The sequence below is a fragment of the Lygodium microphyllum genome, chromosome 10 (assembly GCF_053477565.2).
Source record: "Lygodium microphyllum isolate KBCC chromosome 10, Lygodium_microphyllum_v1.1.10, whole genome shotgun sequence".
Taxonomy (NCBI): domain Eukaryota; kingdom Viridiplantae; phylum Streptophyta; class Polypodiopsida; order Schizaeales; family Lygodiaceae; genus Lygodium; species Lygodium microphyllum.
In genome coordinates this window covers 103,004,867-103,031,769 of record NC_141144.1, presented here as the reverse complement: position 1 = coordinate 103,031,769, position 26,903 = coordinate 103,004,867, and the positions used below count along the sequence as shown (strand labels likewise).

Genomic DNA, 26,903 nt, shown 5'->3' with positions numbered 1-26,903 from the left:
AAATTTTATGCCTCTAATGCCTACTAATGATTTTCCTTTTTGAAACAAAACAAGCAAAGAATTCGTGTCTGCCAAACATGTCGTATTAAAAACATTATTTTTCCTTTAACATTATTAATAACATACCTATGTAGATAAATGGAATGCACTTCAACAAACTTAGCTATCACATGAATATTGGCCATCTTGCCAAATTCAAGCCTTGCTTACAAAACCTCACCTGCACTCTAACTAAGATATTTACAAACTAAAAACCTCCACATATGTACTTGTATAGCCATTTCGTTCTTAAACACCATTGGTGTCTCGGCTCTAAGAGTCACAATGATAACTAGAATCCCATACATTAATAATCACAATAAGCATTTCCAACCTCTATAGTGCACATAGCTCTTTTCTACACGGTAATATTGCTCAATCCTAGTAAAGTTGTTCAAAATACTCAAGCGATCAAATGAAGTTGGCACTTTTTTACCATTTAGTATAAATATCAAACTTCGACAATAATATATGTGTTCTTCCATTGGAATATAAAATATGAAACTCGGACATCAATCCATGCAGCTTCAGATGGTATAATGATACCTTGGCCTATAACAAAGGGGATCAATATTAATACAAAAATGCACACCCCTTTGATTAATTAGGTGATTGTTAAGTCAAAAAGCTATCATTGGAAAGCAACTTACATTGGGATTCATCCATTAGCAACATGTTCAACTTTAAAAATGATAACAAGATCCTCATCACAAACCCCTTTCTGCAATAATGGCATTGTGACCCGCTCTCAAAGGTATGTTGATGCAAGTCGTACCCATGGCTGGCATCCACAACATATTTGCATCTCTAGCAGTGGTCCTAAGGCTTGAGTATCAAGCCAGTAAAGAATTCATAGGATCTTAGAAACCCAGTCTTCTACGGCTTGCTCAAGAGGAAGAGATGGAGGGCCCTTTGAGGTCCTCCCTTCTAATATCCTATAAACATGGTATGGCAAATCATGGTTAGTGTTGTCTTACAAATGCCTTAATGGTTGCACAAAGCCCAAGACCTTCATTCTTTGTCTACAGCTCGTTGTCTATGGCTGGATTCTTGAGGGCTAGTTAACATGCACGATTCTTTCTTTGGGGAACAACGTGTGAGGTCATTGTCGAAGTCAATTTGTACAGACGTGGGCTCATTCTCACAAACAACTTTACAAGTATCGTTCTCCCAGCCATGTGTGAAGCTTAATCATCTCAAACTCTGAATTGCAAGTCTGCCAGTTAAATATTTCGTCTTTGGAGTTCTAGACCCATTTTGACTTGAAATTCATCATTAGGTGAAAAACAGCATCCAACTATTTACTTGACTGGATACATCACATAAAGGTTAGAGATTTAAAAATACCATGTTTTGTTAGTTATTTTGATGGTGCAGTGCTTGTTCTACATTCTTGCAGCTCTTATTCTCTTCTTAAAAGCCTTACTTAGAGAAGGATTGTGTTCCTTGCATAAATGCTATCAACTCACAGGGAAGGATACCTGCAGAAGTTCCATGAAAGATTGTAATGAGGCACATGAAAAAGCATCCTCTTTGAATGAATAAAGTGTTATTAGTCTAAACCAAAACAAAGCAGCTCTCAGATCGTGAGCCAGTGTACGAGCATAGTCTACACCTCCAATGCTTAAGTCGAATGCCTACCAATCGTACAGTGCACATTATACAGAACAAAAATTGTGGAGACCCCGAGATAGGGTCTTATAGCCTGGAAAACTGTCTGAATCTAGCTAAATCACCAGACTAGACCAGCTAAAAGCAATAATTTAATTACAGCCAGCTTCTAAAAAGAATAGTCTCCCTGTCATGGTGTCCTCTTTTCAGCTTTAAAGCCAAACCACTTCTTCTTATTCGATCTCTCTCTCCCCCCCTGAACATCTTCCTTGTGCAACATAGAATCTTCTTTCCTGTCTTCATCTGGAAGGTTAAGGTTTGTACTGCTCATGCTTCTCTTCAGCATTGAATTGCAGGAAAAAGATGCCTGAATGATATCCCGTTGTTTTAGTAGTTCTTCGACCTGTAAACATACCAGTTAGCTTTGTACCAAAACGCACACAGACTACAGCATCATAACAGTGAGCACTCTCAATGGCTGCACAGCATCATAACAGTGAGCGCTCTCAATTAGACAGCTTTTGCCAGCAGTAACTATTTCCATCACAATCATCGCCACACATAAATGTACTTCATGTCCAACTTAATAACCTGACATTATATCCATCTTGGTAATCATCATTCTCACATTTTTTAATATCCTGCAATTATGTTGCACAAGTCGTGACATGCACTCTAATGTCTCATGTTTACTGAAATTTGGAGAGTAGTCAAGAAGCCTCATCCATAAGATTGGCCACAGGATTTTAACCAGTTCGACACAAGCCAATAAGTGCTGTAAATAATAATAAAGAACTGACTGTTGAGATAGGATTTCACAGATCATGGATTATAACATAGATGTTACAAAGAGGGTTCCTTTTAGAATGGCATTTTACTCAGGGTCTAGGAAGCCGCATACTGATTCTGAAATGTGAGTCAGCGTCGGAAATTGTATACATTGTAAACTAAACAGACATCTCTCCCAGTTTCACACTCAAATTTTGTCCCATACTTCTCTAACCATGTGACAAAACTCTTGATGTTAACATAATCAGCATTTTCAATAAGCAGAAAATCATGAACATATACTCCCCCTTCCTCTAAATGGAAATTATCTTTCAGTACTGCTAGAAATTCTGTGGGATAAAGTACCACCAATTCCGTAAATCATCTGTGGCTGAGGCTACACATCAGAAGTCTGAGGAGTCATCTGTTGGCTAAAGCTCCCTAAGCCATAGCAACAGGGGGACACAGGACGGGGGTCCAGGATGGTCCCTATGTCCCAAAACCCCATCCCTTGTGCCCGGATTTTGGTCCATCCCATTTTGACCATCTGGCAAAAGGGGACACGTCCCAGGACATTTTGGGCGCCAGAGGGCTGAGGGGGATGATGATGCCATGTGGCATGGTATGTTGGACCTGGCACACCTGCCTGGGCCATATAGCATTGTGCCTTTCTGCATCTGCCAGCACTGCTCCTGACAGCAATGTGTCACCTTCCCGCTATACACAACTAAGGACTCACCATTGCTGCCCAGCTGTAGCCTCCCTGTCATTGCACCAACTAGCAACTCCACCTGGCACCAAAAACTTGTTTCCTGCCATCTCCGCCAAGTCCCAACTTCCAAGCTCTAGACTGCCTGTGAACTCCCGTGAGAAACCTATCTTGGGACCTTGTGGGCTGCCATCTCTGCCAAGCTCCATGAGGCCTTTGTCCACCCACACCAAAAAAAGTATGTAATTTTCTAGGTCCCCGTCCTGCCCCACCCCCCAAACACTTTCCCTGACCTCCCGTCCCCTGTCCCCAATCCACATTGCTATGCTTCAAGTATTCCTCCAAACCATTTCTGGCTGATGTGTGAAGGTAGGAAAAGTGATTTGATGCCATGCTCATGGGGGCACTATCTACTACTTGCATCATATACTGTTCAGTGAATTGAGTCCTTAGAGCCCCTCCTCCAAACATCCTGAAACATGACTGCAAAAGTAAGCCCTGCTGCATTGCTGAGCAAAATGGCCGATCTGTTTGCATTTGCAACATACATCGGAGAAGGATCCAGAGATAAGAACCCCAAACATTCAATCTAACACCCAAAAAAGCAAGAACCAGGATACTCGTGTCCATCAAGACACTTGCCCAGGATAGGTATTCTTTCTTGGGAACATGCAATCCCCTGCGAAGAAACACTGTGATGGAGTGAGCATCTGGCATTTGTAACATGTAATACCCTACAAAATTGCTGCAATGAAGTGAACATGTGCATCAAATGCACTGGCAACCCTTTTCAAGTGATCCCGTACCAGGCTTCTGTCATTGGCTAGATCACAGCACAGATCCAATGTGCAAGGAAGCCATTTCCCCTACTACAAAGCCACTCCATATTAGAGCGTTCAGCATAATAAAAGCCTTTTCCAAGTAAAATGAAGCTATTTCTCCTGCTGCCTCCTTGGCTTCTAGCAATTTACAAAGCCTCTGTAATGATAGACCCCATGAAAACATACCAAACCTAGATGCTGAGATTTCTTCAGTGTTTGCAAATTGAATATCTCAGCAAATGTGACAATTCGATAGAGCCTCTAGAGACTGGAAATTTGATAGGGACATCCTAGGGGTTTCTCCCTTTCAACTTTCCCAGCTTACAGCAACAAAAGCATGCAATACTCTAACTTACTGTTACATGGATGAAAGCATTTGCTATCAGCTTTCGCATGTGAATTAGCTTTTTACATCCTGGGAAGATAATCTTTGAACAATTTGGAAGAGCAAACTGCCACAAAAACAAGAGGTTTTTCCATAGTGGCACCTGGTCAAACGCAATATTTTGGGCAATAAAGCACACAGCACCTGCATACTGCGAAAAGATATTCACTTGGTTGTGCAATGGTGTACCATTTACTCTAGACTCAGTTTTTCCATAGTGGCACCTGGTCAAACGCAATATTTTGGGCGATAAAGCACACAGCACCTGCATACTGCGAAAAGATATTCACTTGGTTGTGCAATGGTGTACCATTTACTCTAGACTCACGCATTCTCCCAAGCCTTCCCAGACTTTCTATGTGAGGTAAAATAAGTTACCAATAAGCCCAATTCTTCACTGCAGACACAAGTAAACAATTTTTTGTTCTCCTTTACCTCTCTCTCATATGCAGAGATACACAAAGAATGTCTCCATATACACTTTAGTTGCAAAGCAACAAAACTTTAGTCCTGCATGGGACAGCTGCTTTCATTAACTTAACAAGAATTGGTAGAAAACTCCTAATTGCTGTAAGGCTACATCTATGAGATCACAAGTCACAAAAGGAATGCTGTCATGATTTCCTGAATGGGTGAGCTTGTTATGGGGAAAGCAGATAGGTCGCAATGTCCAACAGATGAGCAAGGGGCACCCTGCCAAAGAGCCAGAATTGTCTATCCAGAATCCAGCTCAAAAACTGGCTTTCAAATAGTGTGGCAATCATGAGGTTCTATCAAAACACAAGTCTTTCTCAATAATGAATTGCCGACTGGAATGCTTGCAAGCATTTGGGAAAACTCTTAAAGATACAATGTCTTTTTAATTGATACATTTTCTACAACTCTGCAAAACCTAAGTCATAGTATACATCTGTTGAAAATGTAAGAAAACTAGGGGGAAAGTTATCACTAAGCTATGTAGCATGAACACAGTAAGTGCTTTGCTGGCTTCCAAAGAAACATTGATAGACTGGAACTGGACAACTGAAGTTGAGTTGATAGCAACTCTTGAAGAGGTGCATAAACAGATTGATGGTTGATCCCTTGATCATGACTTGCCAACTAGTCACAGAAATGAAAAAACATACTTTATTCCACAAAGAACAAATCATACAACAAATATCCCTTTATAAAGCTTCCATTCACTGTTCACATTCGTAACGTCTCTCAATAAAAAACACTGGGCACTGTGCGAGAATATTCCCTCAAGAAACCACCTAAACAAGTTGTCAATGGACAGCCAAAGAATCCCATGTTCAAGATGAGAAATCCTGCATGGTTGCCTGGGAGTTTCTGTAATATTTCTTTGCCAGAGATATGACAGCACCTAAGTTACTACAACAGGCCTTCAAAATTCTCTTTAGTAGAAAATCCAAAGACTGCCAAAGTATGGGCTGCCTAGAACAAGCAGCAGCAGTTATCAACCACAATGTTTCCAACTACCATGAAGCCAGCATATGCTGCAGAAGAGGTCACTTCTCCAAGTTGCCATCTTAAAATATGACCTCAAAGAGCTGATGATTGTGAAACTAAAAGACGATGTTGTAGCTGAAGTATTTCCTTAAGATATTGGTTTTTCACAGCTTCCATGCTTTATCCACATTTTAGCGATCTTTTCACTCTTCATTTCAGTTTTCTTGCTTGTTTTGGTCAAAACAATAACACTGCCAAATAACAGTTTCTCTGCATAGGTAAGCCCACAGACTGCAGTACCTGATCATGTATTATCAGCTGGGTTTTACCAGGTGTGTTTCAAAAAGAGCTAACCAAATCACAATAGAGCTAATAGTTCTGGCTCTAAATGTAAAAGAAAGACACAAAAAGCCCATGGTCTTCCTAGAGCATCTATTCAAGTAGGAACATACTCCAAAAGAGAGTGCTGGTAGTGGAGCCTGAAAAAGATTTCTTAAGAGAGAGAATGTGACAAGAACGAAAAATTGGAGGATTTACAGAAAGTGTCACATCAAGCACTGTATACAGTCTGATGATAACTCCAACAACTTTTACATGTTGTGCCCTTTGGCATGCTTTGTAGCTGTTGATTTAGACAACATTAAGCCATATTTGAACTTTTTTTATTTGAGAATGTTTCATCCTTGTGCATACCACAGTTCCCTATGTTTCCTTTCACTAGAAATAATGTTCAGATTTGGCCAAACTAAACATAAATTTTCCTCATCAACTTAATGAGAGCAACAAATTTGGCAGGAAGAGAATCCATTTTACCGTACGGACCTACTTAATGACCAGTGACACAAATCATCAATTGATGTATGAGCCTTAGAGAGACCTTTCATTTTGCATGTGTCATAAAAAATTTTAAGAGGCCTTCATGAATCAAAATAAATAGCAAATCAATGGGTGACCATGCTAGAATGCTTTAGCACTTAGGAAAGGGACATCTGTCAGCAATGACAGCATAAAGCATGTGTTCAACGCTCATGAGAACCACTGTGTCCCATTGGCATTCATGCATTAGAAAACTGCCCAAAAACCAGGATACCAGATTTGAAGGTTGAGAGGACATACTTCCTGTTTCTCCTGCGTGTACCTGTTGGTAACTGCATTGAAACGTGCCAATACCTTCAGAGACAGAATCAATAACAGTTAGTGAGTGTGCTACCACCTCCAAAGAGACAAGGTAAATATTAGCAAGTTGCCAAGAACCCCCATAGAGACATCAATAATCAATAGCAGAGTGTGCAGCATCAACAAAAGATAATGACCAAGTTATTTAAGAGTGAATTCTTATTCTTGCACAGAAAAGTTTTTTAATAAGTAAGCACCTCTCTGTATTCCGCCTCGAATTCACGAAGCTCATTTCGCTTACTTAACATACAAGCTTCAAGAGCTTTCAATTTCTCTTTTGATTCTGTAAATCCTTCAGCACAAATCGCCTCAATAGTGTAGCTGGCACTTTTAAAGAAATTATCACCTGAGGTTTTGCCAAGAAGGGAACCTCTTACAGTTATTAAAAATACAAATTCAAGACAAACTTGAAAGGAGCAAGCTTCTAGAACATAGTGTACATGCAAGTTCAAGACAAGTTTGAAAGGAAGAACATACCATACACGGCAAATATATGTGTCCCCCCTCCCAGTGTAGAAACTTCACAGGGTTGAAGACCTTCAAGTTTTTTGAAAAAAGCAGCATCTGGATCCTTTGCCATGGCCATCTGCCAGAAAATTAATTCTGAGTTTCCATGGCATCTTATGCAGTACACGAGAAAACCATCTAGTGATCTGCAAGAAAGAAGATTTGGAACAAACTTCACATAAGTTACTCTACAGTAACTTACTGCATTTACAGTTGGATCCAACCGATAAACTTGAAAATGAAGAAAGTACATCCCTGCACATGTTATTTTCCCCATCTTCAGACTGTCCTCCTGCAAAAGTATCTCAATTTCAAAGCACTACAACATATCGATACAAATGAGTAATAACTTCAATGCAACAGACCTCTTTTTGATGGTCACGAAAGAGATCTAACCTGCAATGCAAGCCCAAGTCCCCCATTGTCTTCTTGCTCAAAGTACAGAAGCTGTCCACAAGAACATAATTAGACTATCGCTGAGAAGAAGCAAGGCTGTGCTTTACCTAGGACGGAAATTTCTTTACAAACATGTGAGATGAAGACTCTGGAATTTTGTAAACAGTTTGAACAAACAATGAAGCTTCTAAGTTTTTCCAGATGACTGCCAATAAGGTCTGTTCATGAACATAACAAAAGGGGGTGATTGCTGCTAAGGCCTCTCTCATTGACATAACAAAGGACGTGAAGATCCATGTGTGAAGAAAACTGTGGAGTGCCTGCTAGGGTTTTCACTAAGGAAACACACAGCATACAACCATGACAAGAACACAACGATACAAACACAAACATGCAAAACTCAAACCCTAAAAGCAAAAATCAAAACTCAAACACAAAAACAAACACAAGCAGCAGGAGAGAGAAAGAACACGACTCTGAAGTGAATGAAAACTGCAAATGAATGAAGAGTGTACAAAGTGCCCAAGGGCAGAGCTGTAGTGTCAAAGAGTGACGTCCACAAGCAACAATTGAGGAAGCTGATGATGATCAAGGCGACACTAGAAAGTAGAAAATACAGCAATCTGAGAAGTCATCAGGTAGTCAAGAGATGATCCACCAGTCGCCAAGCATCAAGGGCTGAAAATGTAACTGATCTGGAGGCTACAAAGGGTGGCAATGGCTGGGATGTCCAAACGCACAATGAGGAAGGGGGTCAGGCTGCAAGGCAGCAGCAAGAAAGCACTCCCCGAGTACCAAGGCTAATGAAGAGGATGTGGCAGCAATCGCAGAGGCTGGACAGCCAGTGGAGGAAGACTAATGGCTAGAATCTGCACTTAAGAGAGAGAAACATGCACAAAAGGATGAAGACTGAATGGGGGCAGTCTGTCTATTTATAGATGTGGATGGACCCTCCCAAATTAGGCTTTTGCTCAAACTCTCTTAAACCACACACGGTTTTTGCATTTTTAATGAAATAAGCATGTTTTGGGGATGTTTAAGAGGCTAATCAGCATGTAATGCATTTGTTAGCTCAATACTCCCTCTCGGGCCCAAAATAGGGCTAGAAAGGAAGGTCAACCCAAGTTTGCCAAAGGTGTCCCACCCCAAAGCAATTAGAGCATCGGACAAAAGGTGCACAATGGCTGCCTAGTGGCCTACCAAGACTACAAAGGAGATGGTTATCTTACCAAGGGAGTCCAAGCAGTCACCCCAAAGAGGATAGGGCATCGGACAAACAGTGCTCGTTGACTGACCAATAGCGTACCAAGTCCTGCAAAGGCAGATGGAACCCCGATGGACTTTTTGTTTTTCTTTTTAAAATAAAGGTGGTTTGAGAGATGGTTTGCGATTGATTTAGTAACTCTACTAGACAAGAGAATGAGAGAGATGGTTAGGTTCAACCCATCACAAAACAAACAAGCTACCCATCCACTCCAAGGTGTCCATGATGAGGAAATGGTGATGAAGTAATGGTAGTATGATGTACAAGCCGTTAGTGGACACAACTTAGGATCCATCTTGTGCTGCACCGTGCTCTGCACAATAAGTACGCTACATGCTGTGAAATGCTCGTGCAACAAGAGCCACTTAGACAATGTTTCTCATAAAGAAATTGTTCACTTGTCCAAACACCCTTTACAAAGATGATGAAATCATGCAATGCAAAAGGAAGAAGTACAATATGAGGGAAAGGCCGATGTCGAAGACAAGTCCCGAAACATGTAGAATACCAAGAGGGATAGCAACCCCCTCTCAATAGCGGATGTCGAGGCCAAGGAAAGGAAGAGCTGGATGTCGGTCTTCGGGTGGTGCCCAAAACCATAATGTTAGGAAGCGTCCCAACTATTAAGACTTGGATTGATCCGCATGTGCACTCTACCACAAGGTGCAACAAACTCCGTAGCCCATATGATGAATACCATGCACAAAGTCTTAAGGGACTTTATTACACAACTTACTCTTCCATTTCTTGATGATGCACCTATCAAGGGATGTGAAGTCAATGAAAAGAATGAGGAGCTTGACGAAAATGGCTGCAGGACATTTGTAGTTAACCATATTCATGATTGTGACAGGATTTTGACAAGGCTAGAAAAGGTACATCTTACCCTTTTTTAAGCTAAGTCGATTTTTAGATTAAAAGAACTCCTAGTGGTCGAACATCTGTGTGGTCCCTATGGACGTAAACCTTCACCAATCAAGATAGATGCCATCAACAAAATGCAAGAAAAATGTACAAATATTTCAAAGGTGAGAAGATTTCTTGGCGCATGTGTATTCTATCTCATATGGATACCACATTTTGCTCATGTCGCCGAAAATCTTTATCAATTATTAAGAAAAGGCCAAAGATTCTCTTGGGGGGAAGAGCATACTCTCACTGTACGCAAACTAAAGAAGTTAATTTCAGCCCCCACTCTCAAAAGGGCCGATTATTCAAATGGTCAACCCATCATCCTTACTGTGGATACAAGTCCCATTGGGATAGGATGGGCTGTTGGCCAAGAAGACCTTGAAGGTCACAGGTATGCAATTCGTTTTGGAGCAAACATTCTCAATAAACATAAAAGAAGGTATGCACAAGTAAAAGGGGAATTGTGGGAAGTTGTAACAGCATTAAAGTGTAATCGTGAATACTTTATAGGTGCTTCAATAGTCGTAGAAACTAATTGTCTTCCACTCTTGGGCATGATTGCCAACTGCTCTACACCCAACATTGCTATGCTAAGATGGATTGCATATATTAAATCTCTCAACCCCGAACTAAAGCATATTGCAAGAAAGACGAATCCAATTGCTGACATGCTATCACGTGCGAGATATGACAATGAAGAAGAGCTGATGGAAGAAGATAAAGCTGAAGAATCTATACTTGCTGAATTTCATTCCATGGCTGCTGAAAGTACCTTTTCAGTTACCGCATATACAAACCCAAAGCTGAATCTTGTAGGTGAAGCTGATCTTTTTAATGGTATAGCATTAAGTACAGTAAGAACAAGAAAAGGTATTGCTGTAAATCAACATACAGTAACAAAGATCAAAGATTTATCTATGGAAGAAGGGTGGTTAACTAGAAGCCAACATGCTCATTGCATTGCTCAAATTCTAGTTTATTTCCTTGAAGAAGATTGATTGAAGATTGGCCAATATTTGAGCACAATGAAGAAGGAAGAGTCTTGGACTGATGAAGAGTTCAAGCGTATTAAGAGGAAAGATTATGGCTTTTTTCTTAAAAAATGGCATCTATGAAAGCGCGCAAAGAAGAAGAAAGGAGTGTCTGTCCGAGTTTTAGGTAACAAAAGGTTGCAACAACAAGTAATGAAGGAATTTCATGAAAGCATATGGGCTGGCCATAGAGGCATATGGGAAACCTTTAGTAAAGTCAAAGAAAAATATTGGTGGCAAAACATGTATCGGGACATAGCACATTTTGTTGAAACCTATTATGTGTATCAGATGTATTCTATGGTCAAGCATCGAGATGGGTTACAACCAACTTATCCTTTGTCTATACATTATAGATGGGTTATTAATCTTATAACCATGCCTATAGGGATATGGAATATGCGGTATTTAGTACTTACAAGAGAGGATCTACCCAATCAAGTTGAAGGTAAAGCTTTAACAACCAAGACCACTAAAGTTGTTTGTCGCTTTTTGCTTAAAGAAGTATTTTGCAGATATGGTTGTGTTGGCAAGGTAACCGCAGATAGAGGAGAATTGGATGCCGATGAGGCATGCAACTTCTTTGCTCAATTGGGTATTAAGTTGGCTTTAACATCAACCTACAACCCTGAAGGCAATGGAAAAAGTGAGAGAGGGCACCAGCCTATTCTCAAAGCTCTAGGTAGAGGAAAGATCAAAGAATGGCCTAAAATAGAAGAGCTGAGCAGGGCCAATGCTGCTCTGATACCAAATGTGAGGGAGGATAGGATCGAAGCTATCGAAGCTCAGCACAGAAAACCAGTAGACAGTAGAGAGTGAAGCACGACACCCAATGCAATAGACTGAAAGAGTGTAAAATTGAAACTACAAGGTACAACCCTTAAACCTTAGGGTTGTAGGGAGGTGTTCACACCCGAACACGGTAAGTGCCCGTAAGTGTGTGTCATAAGCATATACGAAATAATACCATAAGTCTAGGGAAAAAAACCTCTCCTACCGAGAGTAAAAATTGCCCAGTGTCCTACTAATCACCTACACTCCTATGTAAGCATAGGCGTAAGTGAGGCGTGAGTGAAATACCCAACAAACTTCTAGATTAGGATGACATGTAAAAGAAAGCATGTAGCTTTCGGCCAATTTGAGAGGATTTTATGTAAAAAGAGAGATTGGCAAAATTGCCCGACGCACGATCACTGTTTTCAGGCAGTGAACAGCACTCCGAAGTGGAAGATGAAGGAGTGATCTAGCACAATTCTCGCCATGCGTGGTGGTATTTTACCGCCCTTTCAGAGCCAATGGAGGCATGAGATTGGCAATCTGAGCAGCATAGAGAAAGATATTATTTTATACACGTTTTTGTCTATTAGAGTTATATCTTCTCATAATGCTGAAAGAAACTGACAGGCTTCATCTCTGTTAGTATTCTTCTACATTTTCCAATTCTTTTTGGGAGGATTCTTCTACATCTCCAATTTCTTCGAACCCCTTTTCTTTCGTCTACTCCTCTCCCTGAATCTACCTTCACCCTGCTGTCTCTTACTCCCGTGGTGGACTTTCGACACCAAACACTCCGACACCATATTAGGGGAAGTTTATGCTATCATCAGATGTGAATTCCGAAAGATATTTGGGTTGATTTGGGCCGATATCTTCAACCATATCCAGAGAATTAGCTACAACAATGTTCTTTTCATTTATTTCTTACTCTACATAAGATATATTGTCAAAATATACAAGTATTATGTGCCCCTATGACAAGGCAATGTTTAGATGCTTTGAGTTGAATTAAAAGGAGATTTTTCTCTTATTTCTTGGTTGTGATAACTTATCCTTATCAAGAACTCAATTTTAAGCTCTCTTAAAGCAAGTCTCTTTGCCCTACAAGCCTTGTAATTGACTCATAAGCTTTTGTCCCTAACAGTCTACATTGAATGTAATCATGCAGTGTTGATTCATACTATGGCATCATGTATGAATGATGGAATGCAGAGTTGTTTATGATACATGGCAACATACTGTACTTGATTTTATAATTTATGATTGTTCTTACAGTCAAGAAAACAAGCTTGATTTGAGATAATACTCTTGTGATCTTTGCTAAGAACATGCGGTTGGAAGCTCTATTAACATCTTCAAGAACTTGGCTTGAAACCTTCAACCCTTCTCTTATCTCTATCATCTCTGGAGTCTAAGCTCTTCAACCACCTTGCATTCTTTTCTCTCAAACCCCTGTGATTGACCGTGAAGTACCTCTTGAACCTTTAAACATTCATTGTAATCTACTTATCTCTTGAAGACGCATCTCCATCTATCTTGTCCAATTTTCTTGCCAAACCCTTGTGGTGACCTTCAACCCTACACGCTGCAACAACGCAAAGCGCCGACAAGCAGCCAACAACCAAGGCCAATCGCAACAAACGTGGCATGCGAGGCCAGGCGACGACGGGCAAAGGTCAATGTTTTTTTTTTAAGAAATATCATTTTTTTCCTTTTCTTTGTCATCGAGCATTCACACGCCAAGGCACAAAGCCAAATTCTCCCCAAGAAAATTGGGGCTTTTCCCGGATTTGGGGACTTTAATCCAAAAGTGGATAATCTTACTCAAAATTTGAAAAATCAGTGTACAATTGCCCGTGAAATTTTGGGGTCTTTTCACATTTTAGTGAATTTTCTTCAATTTCAATGAAATTTGTGCACACCGTACCCAAGAAATTTAGGGCTTTTGCAGAATTTCATCAATTTGTGCAAGAATTCTCTGGTATATGCACTTGGGTACTTGAATTGATGCAATTTAAACGGATTATCCTCTAATAATTTGGGGCTTTTGACCCAAATTGTTAAATTTGTGCTCCGGAATGCCTTTGGAGCAGAAATTGCAATGAAATTTTGCGGATTTCACATGTAACTATTAGCTTGGTCTCTAATTTTTGTCAGAAATTGCTTGAGGAGTGCAGCAAACGACATTTTTTAATTCTGAAAATTCATTTGCAGATCTGAAATTTCTGCAATCTTGGAATTTTCATTGCTGGTTGGTACTTCAGTGTACCTAGTCACTTGTGTCATATTTGGGCTTGTCTTTGGTGGCTGGTTAGTCAATGTGGGACTGCAAATTATGGCTGGAAACAGTGACAGCAATAATCTGTTGCACATTAAGAAGCTTGAGGGTGCCCATAATTTCGCAATCTGGTAGAAACAATGCTATAATGTCTTGGTGCAGAAGAAACATGTAAAGCCCATCAAAACAAAGGAAATGAAACCAGCAGACATGGAACAAGACGAGTGGGATGACTTGGATGAGCTTTCTCACTCTACCATTGAGCTCTCAGTGTCAGACAACTTGCTCTTCAACATTGAGAAGCTGAATTCAGCATATGCAATGTAGCAAAGGCTTGAAGAATTGTATGCTCAAAAAGTGCAGCCCGCAAGGTTTATTGGCTGAAAAGCTCATGGACTTTCACATGAACGAGGGTACAGCCATGCCTGTACGTTTGAATGAGTTTAACTCAATTTTCAATCAGCTGATTGCTTTGGATTTTCATATTGATGAAGAATTCAAAGTTACCTTCTTGCTATGCACTCTACCTGAAAGTTAGGATACTTTCAAGACAGCTTTAAGTAATTCGAATGCTCAACTGTTATACTTTGATGTGGAGAGTTCTTTGCTACTGGAAGAACTCAATAGGCAAAATAACTCAGCAAACAAGTCTTTAGATGCATTACACGCTAGAGGCGAATTTCAGCATAAGAGCAGTTCTGAAAATAGAGCACGCAGCAAATCTCGTGGAAAGAATGTGGAGTGCCATCATTGTGGCAAAAAAGGGCACTTCAAAAGGGATTTCTTTCAACTAAAGAAAGAGAAGGGCAAAAACAAAAACAATGAAGCCAACAAGGCTAAAAACAAGGACAGCAAGCTTGCCAAAAAGAGCAATGTGAAAATAGAATAGATCAATGCAGTCACTCATGACAATGACATTGATGGTAATGTACTTTTTGCTTCTTCTTTGGATGCACATGCATTGATTGCAGATTCTGAGGATGATATTCACACTTGGATACTTGATTCACATGTGTCTTTTCATGTCACACCACATCATGAGTGGTTCTTTGACTAAAATGATGTTGTACATGGTGTTGTCCACTTAGGCGATAACTATGCATGTAAAATTGTAGGCATTGGCAATATGAAACTGGAATTTCAATATGGCTCCGTGTTTGTTTTGCATAATGTGAAACATGTACCTCAGCTCAAAAAGAGTTTGATAAGCATAGGGCAACTAGATGATGAAGGCTATCACACCACCTTTGGGAATAGCAAATGGAAAATATGTAAGGGCTCCCGCATTGTTGCCAAGGGGTCCAAAAGTGATACTGTGTATCATTTGCATGCATCTAGTGTGCATGACCATGTTGTCACCATAACTGAGCAGCCAAGTGTTTTTTTGTGGCATAGCCGGTTGGGACACATGAGTCAATCTGGAATGAAAGTGCTCTCTCGTTTGGATTATTTACCGCCTTTGAGGTATGTTGATTTTCAACAATGCGATCATTGTATTTATGGTAAACATGCTCAAATGTCACATAAAAAATCTCTCTAAAGTCTTCGCTCTTAGAGATAGTACATTCAGATGTATGTCAAATGCCAGGATTATCTCTAGGGGGAAGAAGTATTTTATTACCTTTGTTAATGATGCCACACGCAAAGTATGGGTTTATCCAATCCGTCGCAAAGACGAGACCTTGGATAGCTTTAAAAATTTCATGACACTTGCTGAAAATTAGACCAGCAAGCCATTACAATGCCTTCGCTTTGATAATGGTGTAAAATATGTGTCCAAAACCTTTCAAGACTTTTGTGACAACAAAGGAATTAAAAGGGAACTTACTGTTCCTCACAATCCTCCCCAAAATGGTGTTGCAAAGCGTATGAATAGGACCATTCAAGACAAGGTCTGTACAATGCTATCACATGCTGCTTTACCCCATGGTTTTTGGGCAAAGGCTATTATGACAGTCATACACTTGATTAATCGATCACCAAACAAGTCTTTGGGGGAGGGAGTTCCCTAAGAAGCATGGTCGGGCAAGCCACCTTTGTATGCACACTTGAAAGTGTTTGGTTGCAAGGCATTTGTGCACATACGCAAGGAAGAATGCAGCAAACTTGAGCCAAAGTCGTAAATGTATTTTCCTACGATATGGTGACGAAGGTGAAATGGGATATAGATTATGGGATCCCGAGAAAGAATAGTACGCAGCAATGATGTCATCTTCCGGGAAGATCACATGCACAAACGGCCCGAAAGAACAGAGCAAGTCTGAAGGGTCGTATTCTGAAGAATGTACCAATAGGATAGCAAAGAATGCCCGTTAGACAGCAGTAAATACCTGCTGAAAATGTCCCTAAAAATGCAAGGAATGATGCTGTAAATGATCAGTAGGATCTTGCCATGATATCCCACAAATTCAGTAAGAACACGTGCACCTGGAATAACCTAAACCAGTTATACAACAAGCTGTTAATGCAGATTTGCAAGCTAAATAGCTAGCAAATATTGACCATGGGTCCGTAGGTCAACCAAAGTGCAAAAACAACGAAATAGATTTGTTCCTGGCGTAAACTATGTGGCTGATTAAGTCATGTTAAAAGATTGTGGTGAACCGTCATGCTTTGAGGAAGCAATGGAAAAACAGGATAGTAAAAAATGGCAAAAACCAATGCTATCGAAAATGGAATCTCTTATGAAAAATGGCACTTGAAATTTGGTACATTTACCAAAAGGACAAAAAGTGCTACCCTGCAAATGGGTTTACAAAATGAAAGTCGCTTCTGGTTCTTTGCCAAAGTACAAGGCACACTTAGTTGCTAAAGGGTACAAGCAAGAACATGGAATTGATTTTGATGAAATCTTTTCTCATATAGTCAAAACGACTACTCTGCGAACCATCTTGGGCTTGGTTACATCTGAGGACATGGAACTCATACAAATGGATGTAAAAACCGCATTCTTACATGGTGATCTGCATGAGAAAATCTAGATGCAGCAGCCTGACGGTTTTGTTGCAAAGGAAAAAGAACACGTGGTATGTAAACTCAACAAAAGTTTGTATGGGCTGAAGCAAGCACCACGAGAATGGTATCACACATTTGATACATTTATGCAATCTCAACGATTTCATCGTTCTCAAGTTGATCACTGCTTATACACCAAGAAGACAGCAGATGGCAACCTTATTCTCTTGGTTTTATATGTGGGTGACATGCTAATTGCATGCAAGGATGTTCATGCCTTGGATTCCTTGAAGTAGAGTCTACACAATAGCTTTGATATGAAATATCTTGGTGAGGCAAATTACATTCTTGGCATGCGTATACTCAGAGACAGATCAAAGGGTCTTCTTTATCTGTCATAGCAAGAGTATATCACGAACGTTCTACAACGTTTCAATATGGAAGGGAGGGAAGCTATCAGTGTACCATTCCCTCCATATGTGAAACTTAGTGAAGATGACAGCCCTACATCAGATTATGGAAAGGTTGAAATGGCCAAGATACCCTATGCTTCAGCTGTTGGTAGCTTGATGTATGCTATGGTCGCTACACGTCCTGACATTGCATTTGTGGTAGGAGTGGTTAGCAAATGCATGGCATATCCTAGCAAAAAGCATTGGAAAGCAGTGAAGGGTATCATGAGATACCTTAAGGGCACAAAGAATTTGTGTATCTGCTTTGGTAAGCAGAAGTCATCTGTTATTGGTTTCATGGATGTAGACTATGCTGGCCATCCTGACTACAGGAAGTCTACGTCAGGCTATGTATTTACATTCACAAGAGGAGCAGTCTCTTGGATATCTAGGCTGCAAAAGTGTGTTGCACTTTCTACTACAAAGGCAGAATATGTGGCTGCCACAAAAGCATGCAAAGAAGCTTTATGGCTTTCACATCTGGTGACAATGCTTGGGATTACAGAGGTTCCTATCCTCCACTATAACGGTCAGAGTGCTATCATGCTAGCACGGAATCCTGTCTTTCACATAAAGACAACACACATACAAGTATCACTTTATCAGGGATGTACTTGACAGCAAAGGCATTGAACTTGTCAAGGCAGATACAGATGATAATCTTGCAAACCTTCTTACGAAGGGTCTTCCAACCGAGCGGTTTGCTCATTGCCACTAGATGATCAGGGTTGGATGGTATATGTGTCTTTCAGCTTCGTACATACATAGACTTAGCTGATTCTTTCCTCTACCTTCAAGCATGTTGCCTTTAGGTGGAAGGTTGTTGGGAATAAAGGCTCACGGTGCCTTTTACCATGTTCGGGTGTGAACGCACCCTTTCACTTTTTGTACTTTATATATATTCAAAACCTAAAATGTGGTACACAAGTCTTTGTACCAAACATCAAGTGTCGTGTTCACTCTCTTACTCTACTGCTCTCAACTCTCTGCACCTTCACTCTTAACTCAGCTCACGAACAGTCTTCACAACACCTTGCTCTGCCATCCTCTGACATGGCCGAAGAGACTTTGGATTACCATGGAGTCCATAGACCCTACGAGATTTCGAGAGCTAAATACTATCTCAACAAATTCATGGTAAATCTCAGTTTTCCCCTTTAGATTCGGTGCACTAGTCTAATGATTTTGCAGAAAGGACAAAACCTCCACAAAGGACTGGCCATCCTGATATGGAAACTGGCATGGAGTGCAAACCCTTCATGTCTCTACTACCATCATCTCCATCTCTACCACTTTCATCTATGCCATTTACATATTTCAACATTGACTCCTATGTCAGGTATGCAAAACAACACTTCTCCATCTTTTGGGTTTTCTTCCTATTTTCAGTAAGATATAGGCAATTCTCATGAAGAAGGGACTATACAAACACGGCATTGATTCATTAATGCTGAAGGAGATAGATTCTTGTTTTTTAACACAAAGAAAGGTAACAAGTACAAAAGATTAACTCAAACACCTATAAGTTCTCCCCCTCCATTTTCTTCAATTTTTACTTCTCAAGATCATTTTGAAGATCTGAACCATGATATTCATTTAATGCATTTAATGGACAAAAGGATCCAACCACTGTATCAACCAATCCAATTAATCCACCACCTCCTTCTTACCCATCTTATTCCACCTATCAAACATCTCATCGTCCTTCATCCTCATCAACCAAACATGCCTTGAATGACAAGACTCGTTTTAACAGGTCGAACTAACCTATGGGATATTGCAAGTCGAATGATACCAAACTACCAATGAAGAAGCCCTCTTAGATAGCAACGTGATTGCACACCCCTCAAGCAGAATAAAAAATGAGCGCATTCCGGATAGTGCAATATGCCAACTCCTCCAAGAACGCAAAAAGTGGAAAAAAACCTCCACATGTGGCTACACAAAAATTGGCAATTTTGTCTTTCCAAAGACCCACTCTCTTGGGTGCATGGCAAGTCCAAACACATGGCACCAGATAGCAAACCAGACCATACTTTTCTTGCCATCGAGCAAGAAAGACAACGTTGACGAGAGATACCTTCACTAATAGTACAAAAGAAGCAAAAGTTTTTGGAAATATTATGTTTTGATTGAGCAAAAGCATTCTCAAAATAAACACTTTGTATTTGAAAGGGCTTTTGTTAAGCCAGCCCACCATCACCACAAATTTCCACTAAGCTTTGCCTTTGTGAATGCCCTAGTGTCATTACCTTGCAGTGCCAACTAACACTGATCTCTAATAAGCAAATGACATATATGATTCATGGATGCATAGTCTAACAACAATCACCCTTTGATTTTCCAATCCTACCAAGGGGTATCCTAATTTAAGGGGGACAACTCTCCCTCTCTTTTTTTGTGATCAAGTGGCTACCCTAGTGGTAGGCCACTCATTTTATCAACCCACTGACCTGGGTTTAAATCTCCCTTTTTTCAGTTCATGTACTAAATGATCTCTTGTCAGAGTGCAGCAAATGCAAAAGTATATGACCGGATAGAAATAAAATGAATACGAGAGAAGAGGGAGAGAGAGAGAAGAGGCTGTAGAACACACAAATCTGCAATAGACGAATGCTGAAATGAAGAAGGGAGATGTATACACAGGGTATCGAATGTATCTCCACAAGCCGACCTCTCTCACCACTTGAAAAGACAAGTGAAGAATGACCAGGGCAGGCTGCCTATACATAGGCATGAAAAATAAATATAAAATAATCAAGCCGGCCAGTAAAAACTGGCCAACTACTGCACAAGAATAATTGCTGAATAAAATAATCTCAAAATGTTGTGCAATAAAAACAAATTGCCATGTGGCATCCTGGTGGTCTGTCTAGCCTGGCCGGCTGCTCAGAAATGCTGGAATTGACCTCTAAACTGTCCGACCTGAAAAATAGGAAATGCATAACTATGCCCAAGAGTACTAACTATACAGTAGTAAATTGCCAATACATGTCCAAGGGATGAATAAATCTCTAACACCCCCTCTCAGATCCAAGACAAGGCATAAGGCTTAGAGATCCGAAGTGCTACCAAAGGGCAGTTTGAGGAACAGTGTTTGTAAACAAATCTACCAAGTTATTCTCTGTCTTGCAGTAAACCACATCAATGGTCTCATCCAAGATCTTCTCCTGAATGAAATGGTACTATATCTCAATGTGCTTTGACCAAGCATGGAATACCGGATTCCATGCCAAAGCAATGCAAATCTCATTGTCGCAATACAGTGTAATAAAACCTGTCTGAGGACAACCAATCTCTCCTAACAATCTTCCTAAAACCTGTCTGAGGACAACCAATCTCTCCTAACAATCGTCGAAGCCACATGGTCTCACGTGTGGTAGGGCAATGGGCTACTTCTTGCTACTCCAAGAGATAGCACATACACCTAAAGTGAAGTAATATCCTATTGTGGACCTCTCCTGGTCAACATCTCTAGCCCAATCTCAATCCATCCAACCCTATAGTACCAAGGTTGAATCTCTTGTACCTGCTGAATAGTAAATACCTAGGTAAGGGGTCCCCCTCAGGAATCACAAAATCCTTATAGCAGCCTGCCAATGAACCAAATTGGGTTCACTCATGAACCCTTGGGTTTAGTCATAAACCCTGCAAACAAGCCTATAGGAAAACACAAATCAATCCATAAGATGTATGAAGCAATGGATCATCTCATTGAGAACATCTGTGCTCTTGACCTTGCTCCATCCAAGAAACAAGAAAAATGAGAAGTCTACAATAAGCAAATGGAACCATTACTACTTTGCAATTCATTGCATTGCCTATATGCTTGAGCCAAAGTTCTAGCATAAGGGAAGGCAACTCCAAGCTGATGTTAAGTTACTTAGAGTTGGAACTCCACACTTCAAAATATGGTAGAAATTCCTAAAGAATGACGGTAAATCAAAGACCAGCTCGCTAGCTACATTGCGAAAGAAGGCATGTTTCACTGGCCCGATGCATAGCTCATATATAATTCATAAACTTTCTTAGGTTTTTTGTTTATATAAAGTTTTAATTTTCAATACAACCTTTCCTTGTATCATCTTTTCCTGGAATACTAAAGATTTCATGTAGGTGGACTTATATACTGAGAGGACCAAAGGTTGATTCTCTAGAGCTGCAAAACTCGGCTATCAAAATCCTAGGCCAAGTTTGCACATCTTTCACACTAGAAAGACTTTGAAATACATTTGGCCATATATACACAAAGAAGAGCAACGAGTTAGGTATGCAAAAGGCCATATATACTTACGTTTGCTAACAAAGATGAAGTCCAAGTACACTCCTAACTTTTACATTGGCTTTCATAAAGATACAAAATCCAAGTTCTATGCAAAAAGCTGCAAATGAGCAGGAGGACGATGTCGCTGAAGAAAATCAAGAAGATGAGATCAATGAGGATGACAAAGAGAAAAATTCTAGATGAGACAAATATTTGATATATTTTATTTTCCCTCTATTTCTACTTTATAGAATTTGTTTTTTCCATTTTGTTCTTGAAATTTGAATATAGTCTTTATATCTTTGATCTTTTGTAAGATCGGTCTTGCCTCCATTTTATTTTCTCGACTTCTACTGTTATGGAATTTGTATTTTCCATTTGTCCTTAAAATTTGATTGATCTTTTGTAACTTTGGCCTTGCCAACATTATTAATTCAAACAAGTGCTTTCATTCTCTTCCTTCCAAGTTCCAACTTACAATATTGACAAATGAAGTTTTCTAATATACAAGTCTTAAAATATTCTTAAGAAGGATATTATGTGACATGCACCCCTCATGTCCCCTTGATGACATGGCATTCTCGTTCCCGCTTTGCCCCTTCTGAAAACTGATGCTCCCATTTTCGTTTCCATTCCTGTTCTCATTCCCATTCTAATGTTTCTCTCAACTATGTAAGGGAGTGTATGCCCAAAATTAAAGCAACTAAGGAGGAAGGCAAGCTGGCCTTCTACACAGGAGAAAGAGTAGTGATCTTGGAGAAGCACACCAAATATGGTGTGAGACCTATGGGACCAGTCTGGAACTAGCTGTATGGAACTACAGTGGCTTACTAAGGGCAGATACACTGTCTTCATCCTCAGCCTGACCCCATCCACTGCCACCTACTAGTGTGCAAATATGAATGGCAAGATTCCAAGAGTAAATAACCCACAAGAAGAAGAAACAGGGAACAGAGAGGCATATTACTGGCCAGACTGGTCAGTGGTTGCCTACTGTTTCTCCAGTCCAACCTATAGGAGACTCTCAACTTTTCCTGTTTTCTCATACTGCATCCAATGCCATTGAACCTGCAATTCCTGGGACTGTACTCCGATTCACTAGATTAACCAGCATTGACACTTTCTAAGATTGTGCTAGCCCTTGCATTCTTTGATTCACTGTATTAACATGCTGCGCAAACAGAGAAGACGGGGAAAAGAATCTTGAATTGCCTTAAATTTGCTTTGTGCAGTGGATGTGACTCGGACCACGATCCCTGCTTCAGCTTGTGCATCTGAAATGGTTATCCCAAAGAAATGGGCTCCCTGCTTCTCCACCTGACATATCACCACATGAGACAAAAGTAGAGCAATATTTAGATATGCGAAAGGCCTAACTTAAAGACTGAGTAACCAAACCCAAAAAGAAAAATAAAGCCTACCCTGTCATGCACAGATCGGCCCAGTGGCAATGGTCTTATTGTAACTGTGCCATTAAGGGCCTCCTCTAGTACAGCAGCTGATACAGTCGTTTTGATTGGCACTCCAAGTTTGCTATGTTAGCAGCAGACATTGATCAAAAAATAAAGACCATGCTTCAGAAAAGTGTGTTCATCCTGTTGGACAAATTACTATCGTTAAAATGACAAAACTTATACCTGAAGAGAGCTGCGAACATTGTATTTACAGTCCCTAAATTTGACAGATCCAACTCCATGTCAAAACCCTCAACTTCGACCCCCTTACATAAAACAAGCAACAATAATAATAAGAAACCAGACCATGAGTGTACATTTGAATTGGAATATTTACCTTTTCAGATTGCAAGCGTTTTCCTTTGACAGTCCATTGGACTTTCTGTCTCATTAACGTCATGATACTTACAAATTGGAGAGAACTTTCATTTCCCCCATATCAATTTCAACTTTCAAGCTAACTGCATAGCCACAGTTCTGTGAAGAAAAAAGTCCCCTAGCTTTTTGACAATCTTTGCCAATTTCAGAAACCCTCCCTTAGGAAAATTATATAACTATTGTATAACCATCTGCTACCTCCCCACCTCATTAGTGGCACCCAAACAATAAGAAGAGCAGCGGCAGGAATATGTGACCAGACACCAACTTGAATATCAGGGGATCATCACCCAGATCATGGATGATGCTACTAGACAATTTGGGGTTCGATTTGATGAAACAAGTACAGGTGCTGGTCGCTACTAGGCAATTTGGGGTCCAATTTGATGAAACAAGTACAGGTGCTGGTTGCTCATAAGAATGTAGAAATAAGAGTATTCTTTAAGTGCAATGTAGGTGGGCAAACTCCTCTTTTGTTGTTGAATTCCTAGTACATAATCTTTCAGATAACTGATCTTTATCTTTCACACCAATTTAAACTAATGCTAGCAATTAAAAGGAACACATATGACTTGCAAGCTTTACAGGCAGTACTACATCCTAAACAAAATACAGAAAAGAACCTGGAAACATTAGATTGAAAAATATTAACAGCAGGTGCAAATCATACATGTCCATTTTGCTCAAAGACTTTGATGGAGGAAAAGGGTGCTCAAAACTCATCCAGACGAGAAAGCCCATTGACCACCAAAAGCAGAACACCCCAACAAACAGATGTCTGAATCAAGCAGCAATATTTTGATTGCCTTCAATATAAGAGCATTGCAAGCTATCCAACCAGCTTACAGGGTTTCATTGGCAGATTGCAGTCAGAAAATGAGAGAGATTTGACAGTGGTACAACTGAAACATAATGGCAATCTGGTAATAGCACAACAGCATGGAATGAAGACATGTCATACCTCAAATCCGGCTATATCATAATGTCTACGTTTCTCTGGATCTGACAAGATACTATAAGAGTAAGCAACTTCTTTGAATAATTCAGCTGCCTCTGGGTTATTGGCATTTTTGTCAGGGTGATACCTGCAAGAAGAGATCTTTTCACTAAGCCGTTCCAAGCATTGTAAAGGATTATCATAGACATCTCAAAAATTTTCATTCTCAGTTTAGCTGCAGTGCAATCGTACTGAAAGCTCCTTTGTGCGAGTTCACGGTAGTCACTCCCCTTTTCTCACTTCAAGCCACATGCCTTCTCCCACTGGCACCCTATCTCCATACCTTGAGGCTTGGCTAGCTGTTTACTGCCACACTCTTGCAGCTTCATAACTCAAGCTAGCTGTTTACTGTCCTTCCCTCTCTTTGCAGCTGTAAATAAGTGCAAGTTCCCCACAAGCACATGGTCACCCTCCATTTCCCAAGGCTAGAGGTGGCATAACTTGCAAGTGTGTTAAAGGTCCAGGTGGTCTTTATGCTCAAGCACCTACAGCACCCTGAGGCCATCAAGATTATGGAAGGTGATACTATATAGTCAACATGTTGTCATTATTGGATAGCCAAACCAGTGTCTCCTATGCCATGAGTTTTTCTATCAAGTGACCAACTAACCTTGTTTGGGCACAAGGCCACACAAAAGGGGACCACTCCACATGTGCAGCCTCCTCCTATAACGGATGATGAGGGATTCACAATTCACCAAACTCCGATGTCAAGGCAAGGTTAAGGTGATATGCTGACCCAGCAATTCAGCCACAAGCTCAGACTTCAAGTGTAGAATCACAGCAGAGATGCTTCCTACACTACATCCCCATAAGCTCGGACTACATGCAAAATACACACGACAATAAAATGATATTGCAAAAGGTTTAAAAACTTGTATGAATGTCCTATGCTATGTCAAGTGAGAAGAATATGCTAAATTATTCAATAGGATGAAGCCATACATGCAACTCTTAATAACTGCCTTTGCAACACTTCCTTGGAAACTATAGTGGCAGAAGTGAATTCTACACACTTGAACCTGTTTGGAAGTAGTGCATATGTGCACATAGTTCATTCAAAGCTGAGAACAAAGCTGGATCCCAAGGCAGAAAACCTATCTGTTATGTGTACTCACTTCAGAAGAAAGGGTACCATTGTCACAGCCTTGTCAAACAAGCTATGAGAGTGAACAAATGTTTGATGAGATGAGTAGTTTGAATAATGGAAGATGATGAGAAGAATGACATCATGTTTAAAATATGAAAATTTGTGCCATACATTTCCGTATGCGGTCCTTGTCCAACCATAGCATGAAAAATCGTGCTTTCACCAAAATATCCTAGCTGCCCCATCATAGCATGCACGCCTGGCTATCTAAGATCCGTTGGATTGGCCCTTCCGTGAGGGCCCTACATTTGCATTCCTTGCCCCGTAGGTACCAACTGTTATATTTCATTAGCATCTTTGGGAGCTTAAAATGAAGGGTTTGGCATTCTCTTCAGTGCATCTTGCTGTCCCGAAGGTGTAGAGGACGTCTTCTTATTCTTGCCTTTGTTGTTCTTCTTTGGAGCATTCAAAAATCGGGTAAATTGAGGATCCTTTGCCAATTCAGCAAAGAGATTTGCTGTTGTCCTCATCCGATTCTTGAACTGGTCATCAAATTCCTATTCACTTTGCTGGTCATCAGCCTCCTTATGCCCTGAAGGCCATGCATCTTGCCCAACAGCAACATTTTCAGCTTGCTATCCATGGTTTGAGCCTTGTCCAAGGTCAGGCATTGCATTTCCTTCATTCCCATGTGAACGTTCATACTGAGAGACATCATCACTGCTTGAGTCCATCTCACTGGATGAAGACATATTGCTGTAATTTCTCAGCTGAGAGTAAAAATCAGCACTAGCACAAAGCTTTGGCTTGCAATCAAGTGCCTCGGGCCCACCAAATCAAGGGATTGAGTGGTGTCCTGGCAACGGAACCATGAAACCAACCTTCCTCTTCGAATAGGGTGGTAAATCCCAGATTACAACTTAATTACAGCAGCAAATAATAAATAAAAAATCTGAAAATACAAATTTACCTACTAATCTTGGGCAATGCACACTTGATTAGCCCCAAAATTGGCGCCCCTTTCGGTATTTCTTTAGCTTTATTGAAGAAAAAGTTGACTTACAATGGGATTCTCCCAATTCCTTTCGGTATTTCAACTCCCCTTGCTGTCCAAAGTGACCAGCAAGTCTTCAATCTATTTTGCCCCTTGATTCAGACACTCAATTGGCCTTCACCCACTTCATAGA

The 26,903-nt window shown here is 40.4% G+C and overlaps 1 protein-coding gene across 4 annotated transcripts in view; it reads right to left on the bottom strand.

Moving 5' to 3' along the window:
• Positions 1-1,547: 1,547 nt before the first annotated feature.
• LOC148030368 (chaperone protein dnaJ 15-like) overlaps positions 1,548-26,903 on the bottom strand; it is a 51,206-nt gene continuing 25,850 nt past the window's right edge. For 2 of the 4 annotated variants that reach the window (XM_087686691.1, XM_087686692.1), the window contains 10 exons: positions 24,591-24,714; positions 23,435-23,517; positions 23,219-23,330; positions 23,010-23,114; positions 7,865-7,915; positions 7,671-7,760; positions 7,439-7,547; positions 7,159-7,307; positions 6,902-6,955; positions 1,548-2,053 (listed from right to left, as the gene is read on the bottom strand). In XM_087686691.1, the coding sequence (XP_087542817.1) occupies positions 1,841-2,053; positions 6,902-6,955; positions 7,159-7,307; positions 7,439-7,547; positions 7,671-7,760; positions 7,865-7,915; positions 23,010-23,114; positions 23,219-23,330; positions 23,435-23,517; positions 24,591-24,714 (1,090 nt within the window). In that variant the 3' untranslated portion in view covers positions 1,548-1,840. Of the gene's footprint in view, positions 2,054-4,643; positions 4,731-6,901; positions 6,956-7,158; positions 7,308-7,438; positions 7,761-7,864; positions 7,916-23,009; positions 23,115-23,218; positions 23,331-23,434; positions 23,518-24,590; positions 24,715-26,903 lie in introns of all 4 variants that reach the window. The other 2 variants (XR_015692184.1, XM_087686690.1) reach the window with 2 other exon arrangements.